Here is a 16547-nt window from a genome sequence, read left to right as displayed (position 1 = left end):
GACGCTCACCGAACAGTGTGGTGGAGTTGTGCGGCCGGCGGCGCGATCCTTACGCGCAGCGGCACCGCGAGGGAGCGGCGGGCGCCATTTTGCAGCCGTGTTTGCAGGCGTCGCGCGCTCGCTCCTCTCGTCCGCTCCGTGCCCGGCGCTCGCCTACTCGCTCCCCCTCTCTCTCTCTCTGCGCTCCGGCCCGCGCCCGCCGCAGCCATTGCTGACCTTGCCATGTCCGGAGGCGGCGTGATCCGCGGCCCCGCCGGCAACAACGACTGCCGCATTTATGTGGGCAACCTGCCGCCCGACATCCGCACCAAGGACATCGAGGACGTCTTCTACAAGTACGGCGCCATCCGCGACATCGACCTCAAGAACCGCCGCGGCGGCCCGCCCTTCGCCTTCGTCGAGTTCGAGGACCCCCGGTGAGGGCCGGGACTGTGGGTTCGCCCTCCGCCCCCCGACATGGGGCCTGGGGACTCTCTCCCCCGCTATACCGCCCCCCCCCCGCCCCAAGACATGAGGCCCGGGGACCCCCCTGCCACACAGCCCCCCCACGCACGTGTCCCGGGATCCCTCCCCTGCTACACCGCTCCCCCACAGATCTGGGGCCTGGGACCCCCTCATGCCATGCCCCCCCCCATGCGGTGCTTGGGACTCGCTCACAAAAACATTCTTCTGTTCCCCTTGCATGGGGGCTGTTCTTGCCACCTTCCACTCCCCCCTCTACCCATGGTTGGGGGTTGTTCCCGTTTCATTGCCTCAGCCCAGCATGGGGCTGTTCTCACCTGGTTCCCCCCCATGGGGCCTGGTCCCCCCCCATGGGAGGTGTTCTCACTTTGTTGCCTCCCCCTGAGCATGGGGGTGTTACCACATGGTTCCCCCCCTCTGGGGCGTGGCTGGCGGGAAAGCAGCCTGGGGGGGAACAAAGGGCGGGGGCACAGCTGGGCAGGCCCCGCTCACCCTGGCCCGCCTTGCCCCACAGGGATGCGGAGGACGCAGTGTATGGACGGGACGGGTATGATTATGATGGGTATCGCTTGCGTGTGGAGTTCCCGCGGAGCGGCCGAGGCACTGGCAGAGGTGGTGGCGGTGGCGGAGGAGGTGGAGCCCCCCGGGGCAGGTACGGGCCCCCGTCCCGGCGATCTGAGTACAGAGTCATCGTCTCGGGTAAGATCCCGCCTGCTCCCGGGTTGTTGTATGAGGGCGGGGCGGGGGGCGGCTTTCCACCAGGGACGCTGTTGAGCCACATGGGATTTTGTTCCTCCAAGGAGCTTTGTTGCACAGCCCTCGCTTATTATTTATAGCACGTGAAAGGCTCCCCCGGGGGTAGCTTATTCAAATCTCCTAGGCACCTGCTGTGCCCAGCCGCACATATAGCGCAGCTGGGTAGTAAACAATCCCATGGACGTTGGAGGTAATCTGTAACCTGTTTTTGTTCAGGACTGCCTCCAAGTGGGAGTTGGCAGGATTTGAAGGATCACATGCGTGAAGCAGGTGATGTATGTTATGCTGATGTTTTCCGAGATGGCACTGGTGTCGTGGAGTTTGTGCGGAAAGAAGATATGACCTACGCGGTGCGAAAACTGGATAACACTAAGTTTAGATCTCATGAGGTAGGTTCCCTGCTTATTTTGGGGCCAGAATTGGATACACAGGGCTTAACAATGGGAGCTGAAGGTAAGGAAGTGAAGGCTCAACTGTGTCAGCTGGCGCCCATAGAAAAAATGGAATTTGATGTGGTTTATTGTAAGGCAGACCTTGTTAGCAAAAGAGAAACAGGGCAGCTTTTACTTAAAAGACTTTGTCTTACTTAATGTACTCAGCATGCCTGAAAAGAGAGCTGAAAAGCTTAGACCTTTCAATCGAAAGTTGTGTCTATTTAATAGGGAGAAACTGCCTACATCCGTGTTAAAGTTGATGGCCCAAGAAGCCCAAGCTATGGAAGATCTCGGTCACGCAGCCGTAGTCGTAGCAGGAGCCGTAGTCGAAGCAACAGCAGAAGCCGCAGTTATTCCCCAAGAAGAAGCAGAGGATCTCCACGCTACTCTCCCCGTCACAGCAGATCTCGTTCTCGTACATAAATGACCATTAGCTATGATCTTTTTGTAGAACCCATGTTGTACACAATTTTCTTTACTCAGTACAGTCTTTTCATTTTTTTTAATTCAAACTGTTTTATTCAAATTGGCTAAAGTGTTGAATTGCATTCTTGTGTAAAATCCCTAGTGAGTATTTGCTCCTTAACATCAACATTCCCCCCTCACGTCTTTGGTAAATTGTATTTTAATTGATGTCATAGTCAGGATTGTTTAAATTTAGTTCTAGTAAATACCCACACTCTTCAGACTGTGGTATTGCTGTGTAAATGTCTCAGTGTTCAGCTATGGTTCAGACGAGCTGGGGATGTTGGGATGTTTGTGGTTAACTTGTCTCTTCTGGGGGATCTTATATTTTACCTTGCCTTTTCATGTGTCTTTCTGTAGACATATCTGAAGAGATGGATTAAGAATGCTTTGGATTAAAGGATTGTGGAGCACATGTCAATCATTTTAGGATTGTCAAAAGGAGGATTGAGGAGGATCAGATCAATAATGGAGGCAATGGTATGACTCCAAGTGCTATTGTCACAGATGAAATTGGCAGTATTGACCTTATACTGAATGACAATGGTTAATTGAGTACTTACATCTACTTGTAACTTTTTCAGGCATGTTTTAGTTATTGTAGACTACAATTGCTCTGTTCCTTAAAACCCTGTTAGCAATTGTGGCAAAACTACTTGCTTTCGTAACTTGATTCCATTTTACTTTTTTTAAAAGAACTTACGGGGGTGGGCGTAGCAGTTCACTTTGTCATGCAGCATTTGGTTACAAGTGTTAATGTTGCGTAGTGTTTGTACACTCTTGTAGATTCAGGGTATCTTCAAATCAGTTAGAGTATAATATCAATACTGCTAAAATCTGCATGTCCTCTGTGTGACTGATATAGCGTTGCTACTTCATTTTTTTTAAGTATCAGAATGAAAGCAAAAATGAAACTAGTTGGGAAGAATTCCTTAAGTCTCAACCCTTCCCCTTCAGACTAATGCACAATTGACTCACTGATATGTTTGAAAGCAGTTAATTTTGTTACCCTCCAGATGGGAGTACTAGCTTTAGTTTAGACATACAGTAGGTGGATAGCTTTAGCAGTCAACTTTTCCAATTTCATAAACATTTTTTTTACAACCACAAAACCTGTAATTCACCATGCAAGCAATGACTATGTTGGCGCTACCAGTTAACATATGTAAATATTACAGTATTTCCTCCAAATAATTAACGTTTCTAAAATTTTATCTGAACATCACCATTCAAAAGTTTGTTTTGGGGAATTGATAGTTATTAATGTACATCTTAATTAATTGATGGCAAACATAACTCATCATTCCCCAGAATCCTATTTTTTCATTACAGTATCTAACTTTTTGCCTCCTCTTTTTTGGTTTTGCTGGTTATAAAGGTTTGGATTGGAGAGGGCTCACTGGATCCCAATCCTTGGAGCTGGATCATTGGATTCAAATCATAATGTGGATAGGATAGGGAGGCTGAATTACAAGGATTCATGGAGCGGGATCAAATTACCAGGAACATAGGAGTGGATTCCTGCCCCAACCAAACCGCATTCGTGTGGATTTTTTTATTCAACTCAATTGGCTATTCCAAAGATATTTTTCCTATTTTTGACGATTGGAGCCCTTAAGATGCACGAAGGATTTTTTTTCATTTTTTGGTAAAAGGAGCAAAGCGAGGACCTGGAGAGGTACGCTGGAGCAATCTCCTTGGAAGGATTCAGCACGAGTAGATGGTAAACATTAAAGGGGAAAAGGGGGGTTTGTTTAAAAAAAAAAAAGTAAATCAATAAGTCGTTTCTCTAAATTTAAAGACAAAAACTGAAGTTAAAGATTAAGTAGGTTTTCAATTGGCAATTGCCTTTTTCCTTTGACAAATAAAATTTTTAAAAAAACCCTCTGCATGGTTGTCTTATTGTTATTATCAGTCTCTTGGCATGATTAAGATTAAAGATTGACCATATTAAAATGAAGTGTTTATATTTTGAGTTGCATAGGGGTTGTTTCGCACTGGTTTTTAAATGCTAACTGTTCTGAAGTTTAAATATTATTTTTCAGCACTTTTAATTTAAAAGAAAATCCAAGGTGAATTACTCAGCCAGATCTGTCAGTAAAACAGAATCAAGCTCACTAAACTCTAGAAATAAGTCCAAAGCAATTCTTATGCTGTGGTGAGGACTTAACTTTAAATAAACTGTTGTATACTTACAGCAGGCATTAAGTTCATGTTCATCTTATCTTGTTTACTCCACATATATTTGGCTAGCCCTTGGCATTTTAATGTGGTGACTTTATCTCATGCAACACAGCTTGTTTGTTTACCAAAAGATTAATTATGTAAGGGGAACATGCAAGATGAAACAGTTTTGAAAATGGAATGCTCACTTTAACACCTTGCTACTACAGTTGTGAAGATTACAAAGAAAAAACATCTTAGGGTTAGAAAGAATGGTATACCATGGAAATGTGGTGGAAGTAGCCACCCAGTAATACAAAATGTAGTCTGTGTAAAACACTTTACACCAGTTTTGGATAGCTTGATAAAATGGGGAAATGGCATCTTTCTAGCTTGCTCTAGTGGGAAAACTAAAAATCCTGTGAGTCTAATGTGTATTCTGCCCAAAGGATAAATACTAGGAAGCTGTGAACAAGAAATTAGAGGGTTACTTGCAGGGCACTTAAGTCTCATCATTAAGCCATGATTATGTTGTAGGCAGCTGAGTAATTATTATGCCTGGGTCTGTTTAGCTTCAGGCCATGTCCTGTCAACACCCAAGGTGTATCATTCTGAATAATGACCTGAAGCATCTAAATGTGAACTTAACCTTTTTAAAACACAGGTGTCTAATAAAATTAATCTATAGCTATAAACTGCTCTAGTAAAATTGTCTCTTGTATTTAAATGAGGATATATGTTACTGAGAAATTAAGTGCTAATACTAAGCCTAAAATAGGAAAGACCAGTATATAGTGTAACTGCTGAGTAAACGTCTGAATGGCCCCTGTTTAAAGGCTGAATAAGGTGGCTAAGCTTATGTAAAGAAAAACTGACTTGCCAGTGCAGAAGTCACTTTCATAGTGGATTCTCCTGGGGAAAGCTGTCAGATTTTAAAATGATTGTGTAAATATGTTAAGATTTGATTCCCTTCAGGGGTGGTTGATCATACATTGCTCTGGGATGGCAGGGAAAAATAGTATCCAAAATTCTGCAGTCAGACAAAACGCTACATTGTCAACGTGAGTCTTGAATTTGTATTCTGTGAAAACAGACCATGCTCTTATCTCAAGAGTACTGGAGTGTAGAATGTGACTTCATAAATGTAATGTATGCTGGAAGTAAATGTGGAAACTTGTTACACAGTCTGGAATGTCTCCTGTAGAACTAACGTATAAATTGTGTGAAGTGTGCATGGTGTGCTAGATTGAAGAGCCTTCTCAAACTATAAAACTCATGGCAATGAATAAAAGCATGAGATTGGGGGGGTGGGCAAGGTGCTGTGAGAGCTCGAGTAGAAAACTTTTGCAAATATTTAATTGGGATATTTAATTGGGATTTTTACACTTGATTTAGTAATCTCATTGCATTTGGATGCAAGAATGGCAGTGGGAAGATGCCAATTGGAGAAGAGAGGAAGAGTAGAAGTATGAGGGGTATTGAGCTCATGGTTTAAAAGATGTCTTCAAAGGAACTAATTCTGTACAGGAGTAGCAAGTTCGTGATACTAGATTACGTCCCAAGTTAACACATTCTAAAGAACTGGGGGAGTAGGGATGTTTGATAGCTAAACCGTAAGATAATATTGATGCCTCGGTGGCGTAGTAGTCCTAGAATGTGATGACTACAGACCAAATTGCTATGGGAGACCTGTGAGCTTCATACTGTAAATTGAAGTGGGTTTGCTCCTGGTGAAGCTATGTATAGATATATTTTAAGTGACCAGCCCTGTTCCCAGCAATCTGAAAATGTTAACAGGTAAAATAGAAATTTGACAAATTTATATTTGACAATCTTACTGGCTGTGTGTTCAATGAAATTGTGTTAAAATGCTTGAAAATCATTTACTTCCAGGATTATGTCAGAGTGGTTTGCAGCCCTAGTACATGTAGCCTGCAAGAAAGGCTGGCAGCCTGCAGTGGAGGACCAATGTGTATTGGCACATTGTACCCCAGGAGGAGGAGGCGATACTGGCCAGTTGCTCTAATGTAAACACCTACAGTTAGAAAACACAGACTCTTTCATGCAAAGCAGATGATCTTGTTTAAATTCTTTCCTTTGAGGACTGCCCTGCAACCATACCTCTAAAAGGTTGGAGGCTGCTAGTAGCATCTGATAGCTAAAAGGAAACTCAGCATTTGATTTCTCATCAAATTAAATAGAAGGAAATGGAATAATTTGGAAGATGTTTCTCTTTCCTGCTGATCCTTCTGCTGAGGAGAGATGGTCCAGTGGACAAGGTACTGGACCTGGCAGCCTGTGTGCCTGCAGAAGTGTGTCAATCTTTCATTTCCTTGTCTGTGAAGTGGAGACGATATGTACTTCATGATAGCGTTGTGGCACTAATGTTTGTAAAGCACTTGGAGATTCTGTAATAAAACGGTTGTGGTGCAGTGCTGGTTTCATTTCAGCATTTCAAAAAATGGCTTCAGCAAGATGGCCTTTCTATATTTCATTGCACCCTTACCTGCCATAGCACATAACTAGAAGTTTACAAATTGCTCCTGATTAGACAATAATAAGTGGAATAGTGTCTCTTAATTATTAAGCTGGTGTAGACAGGACAAGTGTGTCCCCCCAACTCTGTATAATTCCCCCCCGCCCCCGGTCTTATGTTTGACATGCCCTAGTCATTTGTAATGTCTTTCTAGTTCTTACACTGACATAAATGTTACACAGATGAGTGACCCATGTGTGTAGGTGGTGGCTTGTAAGAAAATTGAACTGAATTCACTGGCAGCCTTGGAAAACTATTTTTTAAATAGAATATTTTGCTGCTGTTTTCTTAGGACATTGTTATTGATTTCAAATGGTTACGCTCCAGTCATGGAAGCATTCACCTTTACATTTTCATGGGTAGCATATGCTTGGCCTTTACACACACATAGTTAATGTTGAATTGGATCAAAAGTAAAATTACTTGTAAAACACATGCTAAAACTCTAAAGATTCAAGGCATCTTCCTATGTACAAGCCTGAAAAAAAATGGAAAGGTGCCAACTTTTGGTTTGATATCTTTAAGTTCCTGAGTGAAGGGTCCAACTTCAAATGTTTCATGCTTTTGTTTTTCATACGAAGGACAAAATGACCCGCTTCCTAGTTTAGCTACTGAATGTGGGTATAGTCATTCTGGTAATGCCACTTCTGTACGTACTAAAAAATCCTCGTATGATGTGATGGTCACTGTAAGAAAAATCTCCCTGATGCTTGAGCATCTTCCTTTCCTTGTAATGCTGGAATACGTCTTGAAGCATTTTCTCAGCGTGCAAGTGGTGGCTTGAGAATGTTACCATTAATGCAGTACAGGTACTCCTCACTTGCATTGTCCGGGTTAATGTTTCGTTATTACGTTGCAGATCCATCTGAGAACGTACTTGCTTAAAGTTGTGCAATGCTAAGCTATAACGTCGTTTGGCCACTGTCTGCTAGTAGGTAAATACTGTGATGTAATTGGATTCCCTTAACAGTGTTTTGCTTAGTCGCACTTTTCAAGAACATAAGTACAACATTAAGCAAGGAGTACCTGTACCTATGAAGAACTGATGAAGGAAAAACCCGTCCTTTTTAAATCCAAGTGATACTACAGTATCAGTGTTTTAAGCTGTTGCTTACAAAAGCTTACGCTTCTGAATTAGTCTGTGAAGTGCAACTCTTGCCTGGCCTTCTCCCTGACTCCAGCTTAACTGCTAACTAAGTCTCCTAGCATCACTTCAAGTAGAAATGGTTGGAAAATGAGGTGGTTTTTTCTCTGGACAAAAATATAACTTCATTTTCATAGCAAATACAAAGCTGAGGATTTTTTTTTTTCCTCTGGCAGCTTTGACAAAAAGGTGCCTCCAGCCTAAAACGAAACACTTTAAATTCAGAAATTTAGTTTTAGACTTGAGACACAGCTTTGGTGTCCGATTTCCCCCATTCGCCGGCAAGCTGGATTGGCTAGTTAGACTGTCTTCCATGATATACCCACCCTGGTCTTCTCTTGCTGAGCCCCCACAGTAAATGCACAGAGTTCGGTGTGGTTAGGGAACACAGTCCAAGCTGGAGAGTGGGGATGTAGGCCAGAGCTACAGCTTCCAGAAGGCATAGTAGCTGCTGTTTTCAAATAGCTTCTTGGGTTTTCGTGCGTTTTACCCAGGTGAAAAGTTTTCTAAGGAAAGCAAACACTCAAATTATGCATGTCTTTGGGACCCACAGTTACCCATTAGATATTTTTTTTGTGGATAACATTTTAAACTGCTAATTAGAAGTTATGCCACAGGAACACAAGCTACCCATAGTTTTGTTTTGTTTTTTATGTATCTGAGACTGATTTTTGCCAGCTTAAACGTTCAGACCTGGATAGTGCTAAATATAGTTGCCACTTACACTTCCTAAATAGCCTTGTGCTTGCAAATTTTTAGTTTGACCCTGAGGCTTTTGAGCAAAAGTATAGTAGTAAAGGCTTTAGTGCAACTGTGCTTATTTCTTTGCAAGTCCAATTTAAGAAATGAAATAATACTGCTTGGCATGACCTGCCAAATGAACTACTGATGCCACAGAGTAGCTGGCATAAAATGGCAAGCTTATATATCTTTGATTTAGAGTGTCTGCATGGTGCACCTCTACCCTGCCTTCTGCCTGACTTCAGACTAACATGGCTAACAATCTGCCAGTATAAAATTCAATCTCTGTTAAAATGAATGCACTCACTCAAATCTTTTTTCCTGTGGTGTAGTAATCAATGGCTGGAACTGGTCTCAAATAGTTAATTTTTGCATTCTGTTTCTCTTTCCTGATTTAACTAGAAAGTCAACAAGACTGAAAATTGAGTCCTGCCCTTTGATATGCTGCTTGTGAGCTCTGTATTTTTGTTGTGAGGAGTTCTGCTCACTGGTACAATTTTGGATAACTGCATTTCTTGTAGTAAAATGTCCTACAAGTTGTCCTTGCCAATGGCAAAGTCAAGCATTCAAGCCTCTTAAGGGGATTCAACATGAATGCCTCATTAGTTGCCATTTTTTCCTAGATGTTCTCATATTTGTATTCTGCAGCTGTCTTCCTGCAATTTAATTTACATCCAAATGCAGAGTTACATGGTAGAATGCCTCACATGCCCACCCCACTAGCCTCTTTTACTTATTTCCCTATCTTCCACGAGGTTTGTCTTAATTTAATTTAGCAGCCTTCAGATAAATCGGAAACTAAATTGGTAATTCTAATATTGCTAATGAGATTAGTGATTAATTTGATATCCACTGGAAAAATGCCAAACAACTTTAATGTGTCCTTAAATCTTGCCGGGTAATAGCTTGTACTAAGCTTTGTCATTTATGTAGAAATTACTGGGGAGAATATATCGTAGATCTTCTATAATAGAAGGATATTGATTGAACCTAGTTTCCACAATACTGGGTGGATTTACACAAGACATTTAAACCCAGTGGATAAATTCTACTGTGCATTAGTGTGCCTGGCAAGAGCTATGCTAATGCGCAGTAGATTAGTCCAGTGAATATTAAGCATCACACACAAAGTGTTCGTTTGTGCTAACGTGCAGTAGTGCATTAAATTAGTACCGGTTGTTACAGGTACTAAACATAATGCGCTGTAATTATGGCGCATTCATGAACAAGTAGACATGCCCACTGAATACAAAACATCCCCAGTTGCAACATCTAAATTGAGTAATTAAATAGAAACTAAAAATATAAATAGTTTTAAAATTGACAATAACTATCCATACAATTATGAACCAAATATTTTAGGGTTCCAAATAGTTTGTATAAGCTAAGAACGCATCTAGGAGAGGTCTTTCATGAAAATTGCATGCGACTAACACTAGCTACAGTAATCCACATTGCTACGATAACGAAATTTGCAGCTTACCATAACCTAAAGAGATCTTCACGACCCACTTGTTGTCAGTATTCCAGTTCATGCCTGGATTGGGCAACTTGCTGCTTACGCTAATGATGCACAGTGAGCCTGGCAAAGCTGACTCAAACGCTGAGTTACAAAGTCATTATTCAGTCTGCTACCCAGCCACACTAAATCAGAGGATGAGCGTGTTTTGAAAGATTCTTCGACCATAAAATTAGTGTAGTGGCACTAACTTGTCCGCATATAATCATTAAAAATTTGAGACGAGCGTTGTTCGTCTGAGTAATTACCGGTGTGTTTTAATGCCATCAACTCATTCTTTATGCGTACTCTGTGGTTCTGGTCTGATTTTTTTCAAAATGAACAATTTCTGACATCAGCTGTCTGCACATTTTCTGGATTGTTAAATGAGTGATCCCGATGAGTTGAATCGGCTGCTGATGGCATGTGGACTGTGTCAAGAGCTAGCACTTATTACCTGATGCCTATGGTCCGCAGCTGTAACAGGTGCTCTATCTTTTTTCTAGCTGCTTTAGAAAGATGCAGTGGAAATACAGACAGACTGAAGCCAAGGTTCTTCAGCAGGTCAATACCAGAGTTTAAAAAACCCTCTTCTGACTCCCAGTCCAGAACCTATATTTGCTAGATTATATGGGCCCTTTGAACTCTAGATTTCATAGATTGAACTCAATTCATCTTAAATGAGTACTTTTTGCAACTCGTTGATTTCTGGTGCCGCCTTAAACAGTTTGCTTCTGTCAGATGGTAGAATTTTCTGGCTTTGACTTGACTTAGTTCACCTGTGTAGTTACTCATTCACTCTGAACTTGCTTCCCATTGTATATGTTGGAACTGAGTAGGTAATGCCGTGATTCTGAGCCAGGGTGCACTGAGATCACTTCGAGGGTGCTGCACAATGTTATCACTGTTAGGCAGGCAAATGTCATTCCCAAAATAAATCCAGTGATTTCAAACAGGAACCCATCGAGTTAAAACATTTTGAGTTGCTATGGTCTTTGGGAGTTTTCTGCAACAGAAGAATTGCTGTTATTTTCTGCATTCAAAACACGAGTGAAAACTAAGAGCTGGGGTTTTCCGAGGGGAGTCTAAAAATGTTGAGAGCCGTTGACGTAGAGGGTGGAGCTACACGTTCATTAATGCACCTTAATTACTGTGCATTTAGTTTAGTGCTTGTTTAATGAAAGACTAACTAAATGTGCAGTAACTAGAATTACTGCACAGTAGCGTTGGCGCACAGTTATTTTGTGACACTTACTGTGCATTAGCCCAATAACACTCTGCAGGAGGCTATTAGCACAGGTTTTAACCACCGCACAGGCTAACACGCAGGAAGCATTGTGTGTAGACGCGCCCAGCCAAAAGGTGGTAGAGAGCGTTTGGCGCTCTGAGCTTCAGATTACGAGCTGCAAATTTTGCTTCCAGTCTCAGCTCTGCTTCTGACTTGCTGCATGGCCTGGAAGTACTCCAGAATTTGTTCCCTCATGTATAAAATTGGGGTGGTGCGTGTTTTTTTCCTATCCATTAACTAATCGGCCTAGCAGCCAGTGTTCTTGAAGTGCTTAGTTATTTGCTGCTTAGTATTTGCTGAAGATCCTTCTGGCAAATGGGAATATCAGCCTAACTATAGAACACTTCCCCTTTCTAATGACACAGGAGACATGATTAACCGGGGGAGTAGGCAGTGGTCTACGTGCTTTACGCTAATCCCCGTGTACTGGCTCACGATTAGCTGTTCAGGATGCTAGATACACTAATGAACAAACGCTGATTCTTCCGAGAAGATCTCTTCATAAATGCCAAACTGGAGATTAAACAAAAGCCCCCCAAATCCCTCCAAAAAGTAAACAGAGACGAACAAACAAAATGGGGCCGTTAAAATTCAGGGATAGAAACCAAAAAAACAAATGGGCAGTAGAGACATCTAGTGGGTAAACGAGGAAGTTAACCTGCAACATGCTTTTTTTCTTCTTTTTTTTTTAAAGGGAATGATGTCCTTGGTTTTTGCTGCATTGGTGTATGGAGACGAGGTGCATTTTATTTATTTATTTTTGTTCCTTGTGTCATCGTCTTGGTTTTTACCATCTCTCTGAAATAGGACTGACGAGTCTAGCTTTTCCTCATTTTGCGGGAGACTGTTGCTTGTGTGGGGAGCTCAGATGCTATAATGAAGGAGCACGCGTTTGAAATCTTAACGAACGGAGCCTGGCAGCCAAGTGTGTATTTGATCACCGGAGTAACAGCGGTACCAATAAGCAACCACAGTACTAAACAGTTGGACTGAAAAGGCGTCTCCATTCACTGTGCTTCAGACTTTGGTGATATTTTGGGGGCAGTTACCAAGCTGGTGTTGATTTTTTCGCAAGCTGGAAAACGGACGTTTCTCTAATGTAACAAGCTAATATGGGGGGTGGGGGGAGGTAGAGTTTTTGATAAAATGTAGTCCCAACTGAAAAGTAGGGAAAACTTGATGCCGTATATCATTTTTTAAACATCCTTCCTTTGTTTGTCACCACTTAAAACTATCTGATCCACCTCTTTTAGTTACATAGATGACATTGCAAAAAAACTCAATGTTTGAATGCCATATAATGCACACATCTGTACGTATGCTCGCATTTATCCAAGGTAGCTGTATCCACCTGATTGGGAAATACCTGTGTTTCTCAGCTGTAGTTTGCCTTCAGTATCAGTTCTTATGGTTTTTCCTGAAATGGTTATCTGCAAATGCAGTTTGTAATTCAACGATAAGTCCGGTATATCTCACCCCTGGAGTCCCAGGGGTTTGCAGTCAGGAGCTAGATTGCTTTCTATTCATGTTGTTTTCTTTGGCACAGCAGTGGTGCAACATCGTCTACAGTAATGTAGTACAGCTTGCTAAGAAGACTTTTTCCAACTATTCGAGTTGGTCTAATAAAAAGATACCACATTTACCCAAAGAACCTTGTCTGCCTGTATCCTTAGACCAACACAGCTACAACCAATGCCCTTGTAATGTAGCACAGGCACTTTTTCAGAATACATGTACTCAGTGTTCAAACACTGCTCTTATCCCAGAGGCATTTATGGCATTAAAACACTGAGGCGCTCAGCTGGGCTGTGGTATACAAAGAATCGGCTGGTTCCCTCCAGTTCTATCCAACAGAAACGGGATGTGGGGAAAGAGGATGGAAAAGGAGGAAACGTGTTCCAAAAAGAGGAGAAACAACTTACTGCAGGAAAAACAGGTTTAAAAAACAAGCTTTGTGTCACCTACCCAACACAGAAGAAAACAGTGAAACTTCTTGTGTGTGCTGTGAGTAAGAGAGCTAAGAGCAGTAGCCTTGCTTTATCATAAACCATTTAATTTTATACATATGCTTGTAATGATATTGTTTGTGCATGTCTGTTTATTACTATTTTTACCGTTACTTTTATTGCTGTTATTATTGTCGTTATCTGGCTGGGAACAATAGTTTATCATACAGAAGCCTCCTTAAGTCCTCTCTGCGTGCTTCCTCAAGAACAGATGTCTAGCAACCATAGCTCTCTCTGACCAAAAAAAGAGAAATAGAGTCACTAATAATGATAACACAAGGGAAAGGGACGGCAAAAGAAAGTGACTGTGAAACTAAAGCCAGTCAGCAAAAAACGCTGCAGCTAGTCTGAACAAGAGAGAATAGAGACCCCACAAATAACAAGAACAGTTGGTACCTAAGGGCCCGTCAGCTCCTATTTCTGAAGAACAATTAGGATGCGTGCGCCTTGGAGGTGAAGAGAAGCATCAAGGAGGGTGATTGTGCCCAAAAGCTCTTTAAGAACTTTTTTTCCAGTTGGTTTAATAAAAGATATTACATCTACGCAAAAAAACCCCTTGCGTGCTGTGTTTTGGATGGTGCCATGCAGTCCGGCAGTGGCAGAACTGGGTGCAGTCGCCAGCTCTCAGTTCCCTCTCATGTTCGCTGGACCATGCTCCTCGCACGTGCAGCCGCTGACAGCCAACAGGAAACAAAATTGCATCTCTCGGGCAATTATGTCATGCGTCGTGCTAAAAGAGAAGCTTCAAAGTTTGGCAGGAAAGAAGCCAGCCCTATCGCGTTTTTGCACGCAGAGGTACAGAGCAAAACTGACATTACAGGAAAGCATGTATCCTCGGAGTAAAGACTCGCCTTCGAGTGTCACCAGTCATTTGAAAAGGGGGAAGAAAAAACCTGCGGGGAAAGATGCCCTGGGAAGCTTTTGAGGAGGCGGCCGTGCAGCGAAAGGGGGACAAAGCTGAGATTCACAGGGACATCAAAGGCAGGAGCAGATTAGCAAGGCTAGCTAGCATTCCACCCAAAACAGGAAGGGGGGTTTGTAGCAGGTGTGGCAAAGTGAGTTGAGAAGAGCAGACAATGGAAGTCAATGTTGCTGGGGAGCCTGCTCTGCACCATGAAATAGGAAGAATAAAAAACTCACAATGTGCTCCACAAAGCAGGCTTTCTACCTCTTGTCTCTCTCATTAGACACAGACAAACAGACTCGTAGAACATGCAGGACCCGTAAAGGGCCTTGTCTGTGCTTTCTATTCTCCTGTTGGGCATGCTGTAGGATCCACGGCTGTTATTTTGATGTAATATGTATAATCTCTTGTACCATCCATCCCCCTGCAAGCAGAGGGTACAGGAAAGATTCACCAGATAGCCCGCTGAAAGTTCAGCTGAGTGTCTTAGTATCGATCAAGATACAGAAGACGTGCTGACAGCAGATGCATATGAATTGAACATCAGTGGGATAATCCCCTGCACGTAGAGCCCTACGCTGTAATCGAGGCAAACAATGTTCCCCCCCGTTTGCAGACAGAGAATTTAGGTGACTTGAGGCCCCAGGGCATATTTATGGCAGAACAAGGAAGAGAATGTGGGTCTCAGTCCTGACCCTATAGGCTAACCTTGATCCTTTTGCCAGCCTTGCTACGTGGACTAGAAAAGACAAGAGTGGATGTGAGCTGTGATAGGTGTGATGCAATAGAGCCACTCAGGCCCTAAGAAAGAGACAAGGCTTGATTTCTGGGGCTGCACCATCCCTCCCTAACCATGAAGCAGCTTTATTCAGATGCAAGGGGTGGTTACATTTTCAAACTACCGCTCCTGGGGTCGAATGAGTGCATTACTCCCACTGAAAGCAGGCAGCACGAGCCCTCCTTCAGAAGCATCAGCCTTTGAGAGGAATTAATTCAGGGGCATTTGTAACTTGTGCACTGTGCCTAAATACCACAGAAAATTTGGTCCTTTAGCAATATCCCCTGTAGCTGCTAGCAACTGCCTTTGAAGAGAGGAACAGGTCTTTCATCATATCATATCTCAGTGCAGACGACCCATTTTGATGAGGCAAGACTGAGCTGAGCCTGTAGAAGGAACACGAACCTCATCAGCACATGCAGGATGGTGCTGGAGAAGCACGCTATACAGCTGGAGAAAGGCTGGGGAGGAGAAGGCCAGTGCGTTACACAACCTAAGAGTCCTGATGCCCTTCTGCCCTAATGTGTCATATATTCCACAGCAAGCAGGTGGAAGAACAGGCTTGCCCTTCAGCCTGAATCCCTTTTACAACAAGAATATTGTCAGCAAACATGCAAAATCTCCTGTTTTAATTAGCAATATCATGGAAACAATTACCCCGTGGGACTGACCAGCCCTGGCCTTCTTATATTCACACTAATAATCCTCCCTTCTTTCCACTGGTCCCTCCTGCTGCCTGCTGCAGCCACTGCCCTCAACATATACACATACCTCAAACTTTGTCGCCAAAGACTTCAGACAAACAAAAAGTCAAGAAGCTCTTTCAGAAATCCCTACTGAGTCTTTTTAATGAAGCTCCTCTCCTCTGAGTAGCTTCTTGCTGCTTCTTCATTGTTTTCAATAATGCTTCGCCAGAGCGATTCAACCAAGTTGGCTGGTAATTTCCTGCATCCTATTTCCCTCTCTTGAAAAGTGAAATGATCTTTCAGACATCCTAATTATAAAGGAAAGACAAAGCTCTCCGCAGAGCTTCCAAAATAGCAGCTTTCTCCTGATAATGGCATGGCTACACTTTTTGTTGTTGTTGTTATTAATAGGATCTCCTGGAGACCTTGAGCCACAGCAAAGCAGACACAGCCTACAAATGATGCCTTCAGTCCCTGGAGGGAGGATGGCTTCGGCTGATTGACTGCAGAAGTTGGGTTTCATAGTAGCACGGAGAGCGGCTGTTGTGCATAAAATCGAGCCCGCCGCTCTTAGGACCTTTTTCTATGAGATGGATCCTTTGTAGCCTGCTCATCCTTCACTGTTCGGGAGATGTGCCTGTCTGCCTGTATGGATTGCATCTCATCCAGTCAACGGGGTTTTCACC

At 42.9% G+C, this 16547-nt stretch overlaps 1 protein-coding gene across 3 annotated transcripts; it reads left to right on the top strand.

The window, feature by feature from the left end:
- The first annotated feature begins 77 nt into the window (after window positions 1-77).
- On the top strand, window positions 78-4004 carry SRSF1 (serine and arginine rich splicing factor 1). 3 transcript variants are annotated; one of them, XR_016438903.1, is made up of 5 exons: window positions 78-416; window positions 977-1161; window positions 1435-1607; window positions 2478-2597; window positions 3496-4004. XR_016438903.1 is itself a non-coding variant. In XM_090025680.1 (4 exons), the coding sequence occupies exons 1-4, from the start codon at window positions 223-225 to the stop codon at window positions 2514-2516; spliced, it is 591 nt and encodes a 196-aa protein (XP_089881806.1). In that variant the 5' UTR covers window positions 78-222; the 3' UTR covers window positions 2517-4004. The 3 variants fall into 3 exon arrangements, 2 of the variants coding, with proteins under 2 accessions (XP_089881806.1, XP_089881805.1); XM_090025680.1 differs by having other exon boundaries at window positions 2478-4004; XM_090025679.1 differs by having other exon boundaries at window positions 1881-4004.
- The last annotated feature ends 12543 nt before the right edge of the window (window positions 4005-16547 follow it).

Source organism: Crocodylus siamensis, chromosome 13 (assembly GCF_052110815.1).
Source record: "Crocodylus siamensis isolate JL-2025a chromosome 13, ASM5211081v1, whole genome shotgun sequence".
Taxonomy (NCBI): domain Eukaryota; kingdom Metazoa; phylum Chordata; order Crocodylia; family Crocodylidae; genus Crocodylus; species Crocodylus siamensis.
Note: the sequence above shows the minus strand (reverse complement) of the source record. Positions and strands in the feature narration are given on the sequence as shown.